The following is a 13757-nucleotide window of genomic DNA, read 5'->3' on the forward strand; positions in this document are numbered from 1 at the left end:
CCTGATCACAGTACTGCATCGATGGTAGACTATCCCCACGGAGATGCCACGGCTCGTAACACCGGCTTGCGTGGCAGGCTATAGTGGCGAGTTTGTGTTCATGCCATTTTTGCATGCATTCTGAAATCTGGCATAAATTCCTTCTGCCTGTTTCAGAATATCTTTGTGGAAATCTTTGAACGTCTCGGCGATCGCAGGTGATCTTTGGTTGGATGTAAACATCAACAGCTGTGTGCCTGCGTGTTTGTTGTGCTGAGCTGCTATATAGTAGATTTGTAATATATTTCTACGTGGATTTTAAATTTTCTTTGACGATGAATATATTCAGATTAATGGAAATTAGTGCAGCACAAGCCACCAGGTGCACTGTGGAAGCAACTGTTGCTAGTGGTCTAGAATCAGTACCAGCAAGTGAATTCAAGAACGCTTTTCTCGCAGAACATTGTACTTCTCGAGGAAGAGTATTTGCTAACGTCTTATCGAGTCAAATTCCAGAGGTAAATATGGTTTATTCGTATGTGATTTAGCCGCGTGGTTAATAATTTTATCGTTTTCCATGCAGTAGATCGCCGGTAACTGTGACAAAGTCACTATGTTAGTGCATAACGCCTGCAGTACTAAGGTGTTTGGGCACCCATGATGGTTGTAGTAAGTTTTTGATCCTAAGTGGGACAATAAATACAAAACGCTTGTCACCAGTTTTAGTAACAGTTTGTTATTTCGCGTATAATCTTTAAATATGGAACCTACCGATACCACCCGTCAGCTCTGATCCATGGAATCATCAAAGAAGTGACATAGGATCATGAAAAACGTGACATAAACCCCTCATTCAAATGCATAAACTGTGCTGTAAGAAATGTTATCGTTATTCTCATATCATCACATTTGTTGGCTCTGCCAGCTCTAAACCATACTATCATTTTCCTACCCAACCCAGACCACGGATTATGATACTGATCAGTCTCCACAACCTAAATTCCAAAAAATTAGTGTAGAAGTGAACTAACTGCACTATTTTCACTGTCCCATTGTTTGCACACGGATAGTGTCAGTACCACAACACAGTTAAATCACTTGTCTAACACATTGTCTGACACTGGTCTGCTGATGGTGGTAATGTATATATGCATATAGTTCTCCAACCAGCTGCCGGCAGTTATTGCTGTTTCTTTACTGCCTTTCCTTCCAATTTCAACTAACATAAGTTTCTCAGGTGTCCAGAAAGGTAAGCTCATAAAACAGGCATGGCCTTATTTTGAATGTCGTACTTGTTTTTTATTCTGTTTGAACATTGAGGGCTTTTACATAGTTTTCCTATTGGTGGTGAGAGAGAGAGAATGTGCCCAAGTTCCAGTGTCATCAAACAGGTTGCCGTTTGAAGGGGTTGTGAGTTGTGCTCGGATAGCTCAGTCGATAGAACACTTTCCTGCAAGAGGCAAAGGTCCCAGGGTCATTTTCTAGTTCCTCACACAGTTTTAATCTGCAGGGAAGTTTCAAATCCTCAGACACACTGCTGCAAAATGAAATTTCATTCTGGGAAGGATACACTTGTACCCCACCTCGTGGTATCTTGCCAGGATGTACTCAATGCACGTGTTGAGTATTAGGCTCCCAATCACAACTCCGGTAGTAGTCATCATCGGTCATAATTTCAATGGACTCTTTATTGTGGCGCAACTGCCTTCCTATTCATCTCCATTGATTGTGATTTTTGGGAATTATTTCTCACTTCGGACTGGGGGGGGGACAATTCTGGCCACGTCCATGGCATTGAATGAGCCACTGATGCCCCCCTGGATTGATCTGTTTTGTGAGCTGAAGCAGTAAGTGGTTGCCTGGGGATCAAATCCTGTACCCATAGATTTTTAGTCTGGTATTAGCACAGTGAGCCACACTATTCAACAGTATGTCACATGTCAGAACATTTGGGTGAACTTTTGTGGGGCATTTTTTGTAGTTGTATTAATTCTACCTGGCTTTGTGACGTATTTTGGAATTTTGCAGGCTACATAGTACACAGCTGTAGGGGTTTACCATATGTTGAATGGTGGCTGCTGGTTGAAAATACAACTACTTTAAGTGTTTGAACTTCTTAACAGAAATGTAGCAGTATATAGATGCGTCTGGCACCAAATGGCCCACCAATAATCATAGAAGTTAATAATCCAAATGTGATCGTTCTCCCATCATATGTTCTCAGAATAGAATGTCCAGCTGTAACCCTTCCCACAAGAGAAGTGCACTAACTGGCATTATCTGTTCATTATCTCTGTGGTAGTCTACAAAATGTTAATTAGACTAGATATACTAATTGTCCCATAGACATTTTTGAGTATGTGGAACTTGTGAGAAAACTTTTTGCCTGATGAAGTGTCTGTTTTGAAAAATCATTACACAGGGCCACTTCTTTTATAAACTGATAACTCATTGCTATAACATTGTCCCACCCCCCCCCCCCCTCTTTTCTTTTTCTTGTTGCATTTGATAAAGTACCTTATCCTTTCTAGATTCAAGAGCTTTCTCCGTCCTTTGCCAAAACAGTTATAAAATGTTACAGTCTCAGCCGATTGATTGATTTTTGTCTGCAGCAGTGTGCACTTTTTTGTAACTTCCTTGCAGAGTAAAACTGTGTGCAGGACCAGAACTTTACTCTGGAATCTTGCCTTTGTGATAATGCTCTTATTGAGTGAACTATTCAGACATGACTTACGCCCCTTCCTCAAATGTTTACTTCCGCCAGGACTTCTTGCCTACCTTCTAAGCTTCACAGCTCTCCTGTGTGCTGGACCCATATACCTGGATGAAGCTATATTGCAGAGAAGTGGCTTAGCCAAAGGTATTATTTCCAGAATGAGTCTTTACTGTGTAGTTGTATATGTGAGCTGTTTTGATACTTTGTGGTAGGTTAAAACTGTGCCCTAGCTTCAGGGTAGAAAAACCTGGATATTAAAAAAATAAAAACACCAACCCAGTGAGTAAAATTGTCTTTTTTGGGTCTTATTGTGTTCTGAGGATTTTTGGGATTAAGGAAGTGTCAGATTCCACCTGTCTGCTTTGACCCATGACGTAATCAGTATGGCGGAAATGGCTATTCTGAGCGTCTCCAATATGGCGCCTATGATGTTACTACATACACACGGCAACAAACACGAAAGTACGTATAAATAAGACAATATCTCCCTCCAAAAATATAATCAAACTAACAGGACAACCGTGGGAAATTGGGAGTTTTAGGGAGGAGACAAGCTAAATATAACATTAAAAAAACCACACACACACGCACACCACGATCCCAAAACACACACGACGATGAACAAAAAACAATAATTACAAAATCTATAGGAACTGGACTCTTCCCTTGACCTTATAGGTCAACTGCAGCTGACAATACCGAAACACCAACACCTACATACAAAACCACGAAAATTGGAATCGCTCATTTCCCTTGACCTATATAGGTCAACCATAACTATTGATACGAAAAATTCAACACCTACAACTACGAAAAACAAAACAAAAACCACAACACCTCAAAAGTCAAACATCCCTACGTACATTAAAACACATTCAGTACACAACACCAACTCCCAAATTCCATTACAAACAATATCCTCTGGAATCAGTCACTTCCCTTCACCTATATAGCTTAACCGCACCTGTCGCTACCACATTATAAAGCACCAAAAATTACACCACCACCGCAACCATTGTTACCACAAAACCCTAGACAAACAAAATTGGAATTGAACACTTCCCTTTACCTATGTAGCTCAACAGCAGCTCACGATATCCAAACACCCATAGCTATGATCACACATTGGAATCTAACACAACAGCAGTCACAATACCAAAACACCCATAGCTGCGACCGCGCATTGGAATCGGACACTTCTCTTGACATATAGGTCAACCGCTACTCACGATACCAAAACACCAGTACCTACGACCGCGCATTAGAATCGGACACAACAGCAGCTCATGATACCCCGGCTATGACCGCACATTGGAATCGGGACACTTCCCTTAACCTATATAGGTCAACAGCAGCTCATGATACCAAAACACCGATACCACCAACCAAACAACACAGAAGTAACCCACCAACCATCATAACACGCAAAAAATACACCCAAAAGAACGACTACTTACCACAAAAAAGTTCTGGTGCTGCACTCTAGGTCACACACACACACACACACACACACACACACACAACAAAAAAAACACAACCAAAAGAAACTCCCAACCCACCCACAACCTGCCACTCCCCCCTCCCGCCACCCAGCCTCCACACTCTCCCCAAAATCAACAAATCAAAACCAAAAAATAAACAAATCTCAGTCACACACTACAACTCAGAAACAACTGCAACAGAATAGATCCTCCACAACATAATCACACAAAACAGCCGCCATCCCCCCCTCCCCCCCACCTATTCCACAAAGATTACCAACTACTACACCCCCCCCCCCCTCCACCCCCCTGAGCTTCAGCTGTCCACCCTTGCGACACCTCCTTAACCAACCACCTTCGGCCTAAGTGTTTTACTAATTGCCCTTAAAAAAATATATAAAAATGCAGCAGTCCCCAGGGTCCCTCTTCGCCAACAATACTCATCTAAATGGCACTGAAGGTTAGAAGAACACCTCTTCCCCCTCCCAATAACTGACTTAACCGCCCCCAAAACCCCTCTATCGTATTTGTACATGCCCCAGTCTCATAATTCTTGAATTCTATACTATGGTTAACAACTAAATGATGATACCCCCTCTCACCCAACCCCCTATAAGATGAAAAAGCATTGGAAACTATTGTGCTGCCCTCCTCTATACACTCCTCATTTAAGCCCACCAATTCACTTTTCGTGCACCCCTCCAAAGCCCTAAAAACACATTCTGAAAAACCAATCCCAGATAAAATGGCCCTCCACACCCATACACCAACCAGACTTACACCTCTCATACTTCCTCTTCCCAAACTGCAACTTGTCAACCTCCACCACCATCCCAGGCCCACCGAACTTATCCCTGTACTTAATGCGTTCCGAACAAACTTCCCTACAAAACGAAAACCAGTCAAAAACCACACTGGACTCGCATTCGAGAGGACGACGGTTCAATCCTGCGTCTGGCCATCCTGATTTAGGTTTTCCGTGATTTCCCTAAATCGCTCCAGGCAAATGCCGGGATGGTTCCTTTCAAAGAGCACGGCCGACTTCCTTCCCCGTCCTTCCCTACTCCGATGAGACTGATGACCTCGCTGGAAATTTATGCAGAATTCTATGCCCATCAGCCTATAGCTGTGTTGGAGGCAGCTTGCCAATCACGTGACTGAATGGGACAGTGAAAATATCATGTTCATTTGGATCAAATGTAGTTTTCATTGAGTCAGTGGAGTAAAACCCCCATTACTTCAACTGCCTTTTCCTTTGTTGCAACTTTTTGAATAATACAAACATAATGAAAAATTTGCTTTCCCCTTTTTCCCCCAACTACTTTCACCTAACAAATTTCATTTTGAGAGGAAGAAAAAAGAAGACAAAAAAACCTTGACACTCACATTTAGTGAACAGCAAATCTTCAACGACAGTATCGTCTGAAGGATCAAAATTACGTTCATCAGTTTCCAGAGCTTCTGGCAGTTTCATTACATCAAGCTTATCTTCCGATGAAAAATTATCACACTTTAGGAAAATATTTTTTGTTGGCCTTTGAGACTTCTTCGCTAGCTGTGGATGACTTGAAACAACTAGGCTGAGGATAGCTTATATCATTTGTACCTGCAGACAATTTGAACTTTTTATGTAGTGCAGATATGTTTTCATTTGATGACCTTTTGAATGATTTTGGGCCAATATTCAGTGTGTGAACAGCTATTCTTTCTTTTTGTATTTGAAAGGCTATTTTTTTCTTCTTGAAAAGAAGAATGGATACTTTAAATAAGAAACCAAAGATTAAGCTAGAGCTTTATTTTTCTTGTCTATGTCCTATTCCCCTGGGAGTTTAGAGTACAGCCTCTTGTTAATGTAGATGATCACTCAATTCTTCCAATGTTTCCTTATAGACATCTAAGTACCATCTTGCACCTGGAGACCTTTACTAAGTTCTAGGCATTGCAGTTCAGTTTTTAATGTAGTTATGGCTTTACTTTGTGTTCAAACTGACGCTTTATTCTTTAATTTCACTGACAAGGGAACCTCCCCATTGCACCCCCCTCAGATTTAGTTATAAGTTGGCACTATGGATAGGCCTTGAAAAACTGAACACAGATCAGTCGGGAAAACAGGAAGAAGTTGCATGGAACTATGAAAAAAAATAAGCAAAATATACAAAATATACAAACTGAGTAGTCCATGTGCAAGATAGGCAACATCAAAGACAGTGTGACCTCAGGAGCGCCGTGGTCCCGTGGTTAGCGTGAGCAGCTGCGGAACGAGAGGTCCTCGGTTCAAGTCTTCCCTCGAGTAAAAATTTTCTTTCTTTATTTTCGCAAAGTTATGATCTGTCCGTTCGTTCATTGACATCTCTGTTCACTGTAATAAGTTTTGTGTCTGTGTTTTGCGACCGCACTGCAAAACCGTGTGATTAGTAGACGAAAGGATGTGCCTCTCCAATGTGAACCGAAAACATTTGATCGCAAGGTCATAGGTCAACCGATTCCTCCACAGGAAAACACGTCTGATATATTCTATACGACATTCGTGACGGCATGTGCGTCACATGACAGGAATATGTTGTCGACCCACCTAACTTGTACACTTGGCGAATGGGTAAAAAGATTCTTCTACCTTGCCCGATTTAGGTTTTCTTGTGGATGTGATAATCACTCCCAAAAAAGTGGATGAAAACATAAGAGTTTGTCACATAAACTGGAAATAAAAAATTAAAGTTTTCACCCGAGGGAAGACTTGAACCAAAGATCTCTTGTTCCGCAGCTGCTCAAGCTAACTGCGGACCACGGCGCTGCTAAGCTCAGACTATCGTTGATGATGCCTATCATGTACATGGACTACTCAGTTTGTATATTTTGCTTATTTTTTCATAGTTCCACGCAACTTCTTCCTGTTTTCTCGATTGATCTGTGTTCAGTTTTTCAAGGACTATCCACTGTGCCAACTTATAACTAAATCTGAGGGGGGTGTTATGGGGAGGTTTCCTTGTGAGCAATAAAGTTGTAGTGAATTGTGTCCATTCTTTAAAGTTACAACAGAACATGAATCTCAATCTAAAACTTGTGCAATAAACAGAAAATTTGAAACAACAGACTATCTTTGAATTTAAATTCATGGTTGCCCCAGTCATAATTTGCAAACACTGATTATAAACTGCACTTTTGTTTTACACCATATTTAGGCAGTTACACGTGGATGAATGGAAATTCAGTGATAGTATTTAGGATGTTAATTTTACCCCTGAAGGAAAAAAGTTAGAAGGTAAATGTTACTCTTTTTTAAAGAAATATGAATTGTTAAAATTGTTTGTACTATCAACAAGGTGAGACATCTTCATTAAAATGTGTGAATTTGAACATATAAGAACCTGATGATAGGATGAACCATTTCTTCTGGGCCAAGAAAGTTTTTACCAATTGACTTCAGAAGTAGATATGTAGGACATGCTTAAAAAAAATTTTGAACTATGATTTTTTTTAAATTTTGTTTTAAGATATGTGAATTCAAATCAATGAGTTCCACTGTATTATATAATACTTTTTATTTGCAAGAAGATGTAAAAGTTTATCCAGAAATGAAAAGAAAAGGGTGAATATGACCATAGGGTCAGTGTTACCCCCATGGGGTCATAATCTCCCTATTTGGTAAATCACCTGTATGGAAAAACACCCATGTTCTGCTGTGTGAAGAAGTCTGTAACTGCCTGCTTGACATCCTCATTGACACTTCAAGGCCTTTATTAAGGGACTGAAAGCACGATAATTGCATGGGGCGGATGCTTGACTGTCTCCCACTTACATTGTTGTCCATAATGGATGAGACTGACCACCCAGATTGACCTGCATTATGTGTTGAATTGCAACTGGCATAGAACTTGGAGCTCCATTCCATAACTGTGGTTTCCGACAGACATACTGCTCCCTTACACAGTCTTCATTCTCTGACAGGTGTCTGCCAGTATTTGTCCTTTGGCAGCCAAGAAAAGAATAACAGTGGGTGGGTCCTGTTTATATGCATTTGGTGATAAAATTGCTGCACTTTACGTTTTTGCATTTAGCACATGCACATCAGAAAGATACAGATCCCACACTATTCCCATGCCTGCAAGTCAGTGCTTATGTACCCGTATCGGAGTTGTGCCATGCTGCAGCAACACCCTCAAATGGAAACTTTTTGATTGCTCCTTATAAACTTTACTTTACAGTCACTATGATTCTAGATTAAAGTGCAAGAAAAGTTAAAACACTATATAATAAAATAAAGTTTTCTGACAGTAAATAGTTGCCCTCAATAAATATGATGGCTCTTTTGTGTAAGGCTACCTATTATTTTGTATATTAATTAAGTTTTTGTAATTAAATGTCATTGGTTTTTGCTGTTGACAAGGTTTTTTTTATATGCGCCTGGTTTTTTTTTTTTGGGTCAGGTTAATGGCAACCATCCTGCCCAGACGGGGATTCAAACACAGTACATTGTTTTTCATAGGCATTGCTCTTACAATTAACTTGAACAGGTACAAGTTGTGTACTCTTGTCACAAGTTTTGTATTGCAGTGCAATTTCTCCATTTAGTCCTGTGCGGGTTGTCTCCTCCAGATTCAACACCAACCATGTTCAGTTCTCCCTGTCAGGTATCAGCACTCTCATGTTGTACTTACCAAGATGAAAGCTTAGATCTTTTGTGTAGCATCCCAGAAATTTACCTAATGTGGTAACAATATTTCTCTCTTCCTGGAGCTCCCTCAGTATAAACTCCTTACAACACAGCTATCTGGAAAATTTCATTCACTTTGTGGAAAGGTATTTCTTACTCATGAGTCAAACTCAGTGGGACTGCAATTCATAGCATTTCACTTTCTTGGTACAGGACTTAACTTCATCTGGTGACAATATTATTCTATTATTTCCTACAGCCTCCAGAATTTGATCCAGCCACCTCAGATTTTCTATAAATGTTTGTGATATTATGATATTATGATGAAGTCTTAATTGTATATTTTTCATTAGGTATTGAATTACAGCATTAAACTTCAATTTATCATTTGCACAAATGTGGAACTTTAATCCTCAATATCCAATTCTGGATTACTGAACATCAACCAAGTGAGATGATACACTTAACGTAATGTACTCACATTTGGAAGAATGGCAGTTCGAGCCCCCAGCTAGCTATTCAGTTTAGCTTTCATTTATTTCCATTCCCAGTTGTGCAGAACATTTTATTTAGTAGCTCTCAAGGTTAAGCTCAAAAATTGAGTGTTGCTGTTAGCTGAACTTACCAAAAGAAGAAATTTGCATAACTGCATTAGCAGATATTACAGGGCTCCTGCAAAGATGAAATTGTAAGTTTCATGTGGTCTCTCTTGAGTCATTTCTTCTTCTTCTCCTCTCATCTCTTTGTATCATGCACACAATTCTTTTCTAGTTACCCTGTTATTTTAATCATACCTTAGCTCTTGCCTCCATTTTCTAAGATATTCCTTCACTCCCACTCTTTAATAGTATAACATGCTACATCAACATGGAGGTTTTCTACTCAAGTTTCAATTTCTTGTTCTATTAAGATACGTTAAAATATTTCCAGGTATTACTTTATTGACGCCACAGGTTTTATACCACCAGATAAGATATTTTAAATTTCTTATAATACGTGATGACGATGGTCTGAGAACTGAAATTGGTCATAATACAAACAATTTATGTGGTGATTATCTATCACTTGTTTTAAATATGTATAAGCTGTGGGGCACTATCTTCACAAAATATAGAAGGAAGGTGGTTAACACACATTCCTTCTTCGTTTTCACTGTTTAGTAATTTGAAAACTTCCATTTGGATTGCTGATGTAGAATATCTGTCCCAGAATCTTCTTACAATTATGAATGTTTCACTATCACGAAGAGGTCTAATATTGTTCAATATCCTTGATAGAGCTTGAATCCTTTTGCAAAGTCTGTAAGTACAGATTTCAGGGACATTGACTCGCAGCTCTCAATTTTTAATAATCCTAGACGAAGTGGCAGTTTGTACTTGTTGCTTTGCTTTGTTGTTCCATTCACTACTTGCCAATGGCTCACCATGCTGTATCTACTTCTGAAACCAGTTCCGTCATTTACGTGATTAAAATCCAATGTGTTTTCAAAGCTATTGGTGATCGTTGTAGTGACTATCTTGCACATCACAGAGAGTAAGCTGACAGTTCTATTATTACTTGTCTTGCCTGTTTCTTTTCTTATGAAGTAGAAAAATTGCAGCACTACCCTGGTTTTGAGGAAATGTCTTCTTTAGCAAACATTCTGCAAACAGTATTGCAGTTTCCTTTATTATTTTGTGCTCCAGCTTTAACCATTACTATTAAAACACCTTTTTTCTTTATTATATCTTGAATTACTTTATTATACCCTTCATTTGGCATTTCTTCTAGAGTGTCATTATTTTCACAGTCATCTGTTTGTGTTTTTTGTTCATCTCTTCAGCTGTATAAACATTGCAAGAAATCTTTGTGTGTTTGGACATTTTTCTCTCTGTTGTTAGTGTACCATCTGCCTTCTTAACTGATGAAATATGGCGTGCACCCAACAAAAGTTTTTGTTTTGTTTTTTTACACTTATTGTTTCCAAATTGTGTTTTCAATGTACCTTCTCAAATCCTCTTGAAGACATTTCTGAATAGTTCTGTTTAATTCAACATTTTCTATTACATTCGTACTATGGTTTGCTTGAAACTCGTACGTTATCATCGGTAGCTGTCTTGATCCATTTGAAATTCTTTTGCTCCCTTCATTCTTGCAACATTTTATACTGTAAACACAAGTACTGTTGTTAAAGAATTGCCCCTACCCTCTTAAGTTGTAGAATCCTAATTTTCTAAGATACTGGAGTTATTGTTTGATTTAATCTAGTGTACTTCCCTGTTATGTTATTACCGAAATTCTCATAATTTTCATTTTTTGATTCCTGCCTCATGACTCTATTCCTTTCTAAGTTTGCATGTGTTTTTCCTCTAGAAATTATGTAGGACCATGATAGCTTGTAAATTTCTTTAATTCTTTGGTAAGATATAGGTTATGTTATTTTTAGTTCCATTGCTTCATTTTCCAAGTCCATTTTTTATTTATTGTGTTCTTGAAGAACATATTATAGACATACATGTCATATTCAGTGAATTCTGCTACAGCTCGGAGGGAAGCAGCAGGTGTGTAGGATAGGAATGTAGGAGAGAGGCAGCAGGGGTACAGAATAGGAATGAAACACAGGGCGCTGAAGTTGCTGTGTGTGTGTGGTGCATGATGATGATGGTTATTATTATTATTATTATTATTATTATTATTATTATACATGGAGGTGTGGATTGGGAGTGGGTGACAGAACAGAAGAGAGGGTGACTGTTGGATTGAGGACATGGGTGCAGTCGGTTAGTGGAGATTTATAGGAGTATTATAGGAATGAAGGATGTGTTGCAAGGATAACTCCCATGTGTGTAGTTCAGGACCTAGTTCTGTGGGTAAGAATCCAGATGACACACATCGGTTGTGAAGCAGTCATTAAACTTGAGCATGTTGTGTACAGTAGCATGTTCTGCCACTAGGTGGTCAACTCTGCTCTTGGCCACAATATAGCAGTGGCCATTCATTCTGTTGAGAAATTGCAACAGAGCTGGTGTATGAACAGGGTTACTACAGGTTCTGGAAATCAGGGAATTTCAAACATTTCAGGGGAATTGGGAGAATGTCAGGGAAATTTGAAAAAAAATAAAATAAAAAGAAAAACACTGGAAAAATCTCATTTTTGTCTCAGTACATGAAATGGTTTGTTTACTGAAGTGTCAGGCATCGTCGCTGGCTGGATGCAGCTGAGTTCCATGCGCCGCTTCACTCCTTCCTCATTACTACTGCTTCTCCCCTTCCTACCACTCCCATCAGCTGCCACCACTTCTTGCCACTAGCCTAGCAGCTGCCAGTGAGAGGCAGGGAGGCATGAGGAGTGGATCATGTGGATCCGATTCTGACGCTGTAGACGCCGTGGCTGGAGACAGCAATCATGTGTGCATGAGTTGTGTGTGAGTTATTGTGTGAATGTATGTGTGCTCTCATTGTCTGATAAAAGCTGTGGCTGAAAATTTAGTTGCGAGAGTTTGATTGTCTTTTCTATATGTCTGTTTGCAGCTCAGCAATCTTTTTATGGTGAGTTGCTACCTATCTTCCTATTGATTCTCAGAGTATTTGGACAAGTTATCTGTTGCATGGATAGATCACCGTGGTTTCATTTCATCAACATGCTGTCTGTCATGAATAGCTGGTCACATGAGTGGAATACCACAACGGGCCAGAACCGCAGGCCGTTTCTGCAGGTGTTGTAATGTATTGGGCCGGCTGATCTAAAGCCACTTGGTTCCCACGAATGTGCAGGCCCTGCCCGTCCGATCTCATCTCACGATCCGCCCACAGGCCGGGTCAGTTTGTGTGTAGTGTAATGCAGTGGATTTTCATGGTTTATCCATGGAACCAGTACTGCAGTGCTCCTCAGCAGGCCAGAGGCCATAGGCTATGGATTTCAGGAATTGCAACAATCTCACCGCAAGTATGTTGTACAGTGTGGCATTTTATAGACATTTTATTTGTTCTAGTACATATTGGCAATTAAAAAGTAGTTTGTGTTAGAAAGTATGGATGGTAAGAAGAAGAAAATTGTGTCAGTTGCTGGCAGTTTGTATGCTATATGCTCAAATATTTCTCAAAAAAAAAATCACAAAATACCTGTAAAATAATAGACATAACACAGTGGGTAATAACCGACAGTAACGAACATAGTAGAACCAAATTTTATTGGCGGTCACCTATAGTGTTGGTTAACACAATTCATCCCCACCTTATAAACTTCTTTCAAGAGGCCTACTTTTTTCCGAGGTTGTTTCTGGACTCAGTGAAGGTATATTAAATCCGTCTTGTGATTCCAAGGAAATGCGTTTTTGTAACCAAATGTGTTTCATTATATTCAAATAAAATAACATCAGTGGTCTTAATGAAACACACATACCATTTAGCTTGGTTTCTCCATCTAAAAACATTCCATCACAAAAGATGTCGATGTTACTTAAGATTTTTGCTCACATCAGGAAATGCCATATGCTTGCAAATTTTTTTTGGATATTTCCTTGTTTGCACTATTGTTTCTTGTACAGTAGCTACAAAGACAGTGTGTCAACTTATGTCTTAACTTACCCTTGAGATTTTAAAATTTGTCAGGGAAAAATGCTAAGACTAGCCTGGAAATCAGGGAAATATCAAGGAATTTCATTGGGGAAACTTATGGCAACTCTGATGAAGTAACAGCTTTTGCAAGTGGCTCTGCCTCTGATGGGATAGGATAGGCCTGTCACAGGACTAGAGTAGGATGTGCCAGGTGGGTGAATTGGGCAAGACTTGCATGGGATATGTACCTGTGGCAAGGGCTTCTGACTGGGAGCAGCTTTGGGGTTGACCAGGATGTTACGTATATTGGGTGAGCAGTGTAATACTACTTTAGTAGGGGTAGAAAGGATCGTTGCGTTATTTCTGGATGTGATGATAGGTAGTTGAAGCCCTG

General features: G+C 39.6%; 1 protein-coding gene across 1 annotated transcript in view; it reads left to right on the forward strand.

Moving 5' to 3' along the window:
- Window positions 1-202: 202 nt before the first annotated feature.
- The window catches only part of LOC126470132 (tRNA (guanine(6)-N2)-methyltransferase THUMP3-like), a 121153-nt gene continuing 107598 nt past the window's right edge, over window positions 203-13757 (forward strand). The window contains exon 1 of the mRNA XM_050097748.1: window positions 203-497. Coding sequence (XP_049953705.1) covers window positions 315-497 — 183 coding nt within the window. The 5' untranslated portion in view covers window positions 203-314. The remainder of the gene's footprint in view (window positions 498-13757) is intronic.

The sequence above is a fragment of the Schistocerca serialis genome, chromosome 3 (genome assembly GCF_023864345.2).
Source record: "Schistocerca serialis cubense isolate TAMUIC-IGC-003099 chromosome 3, iqSchSeri2.2, whole genome shotgun sequence".
Lineage (NCBI taxonomy): Eukaryota > Metazoa > Arthropoda > Insecta > Orthoptera > Acrididae > Schistocerca > Schistocerca serialis.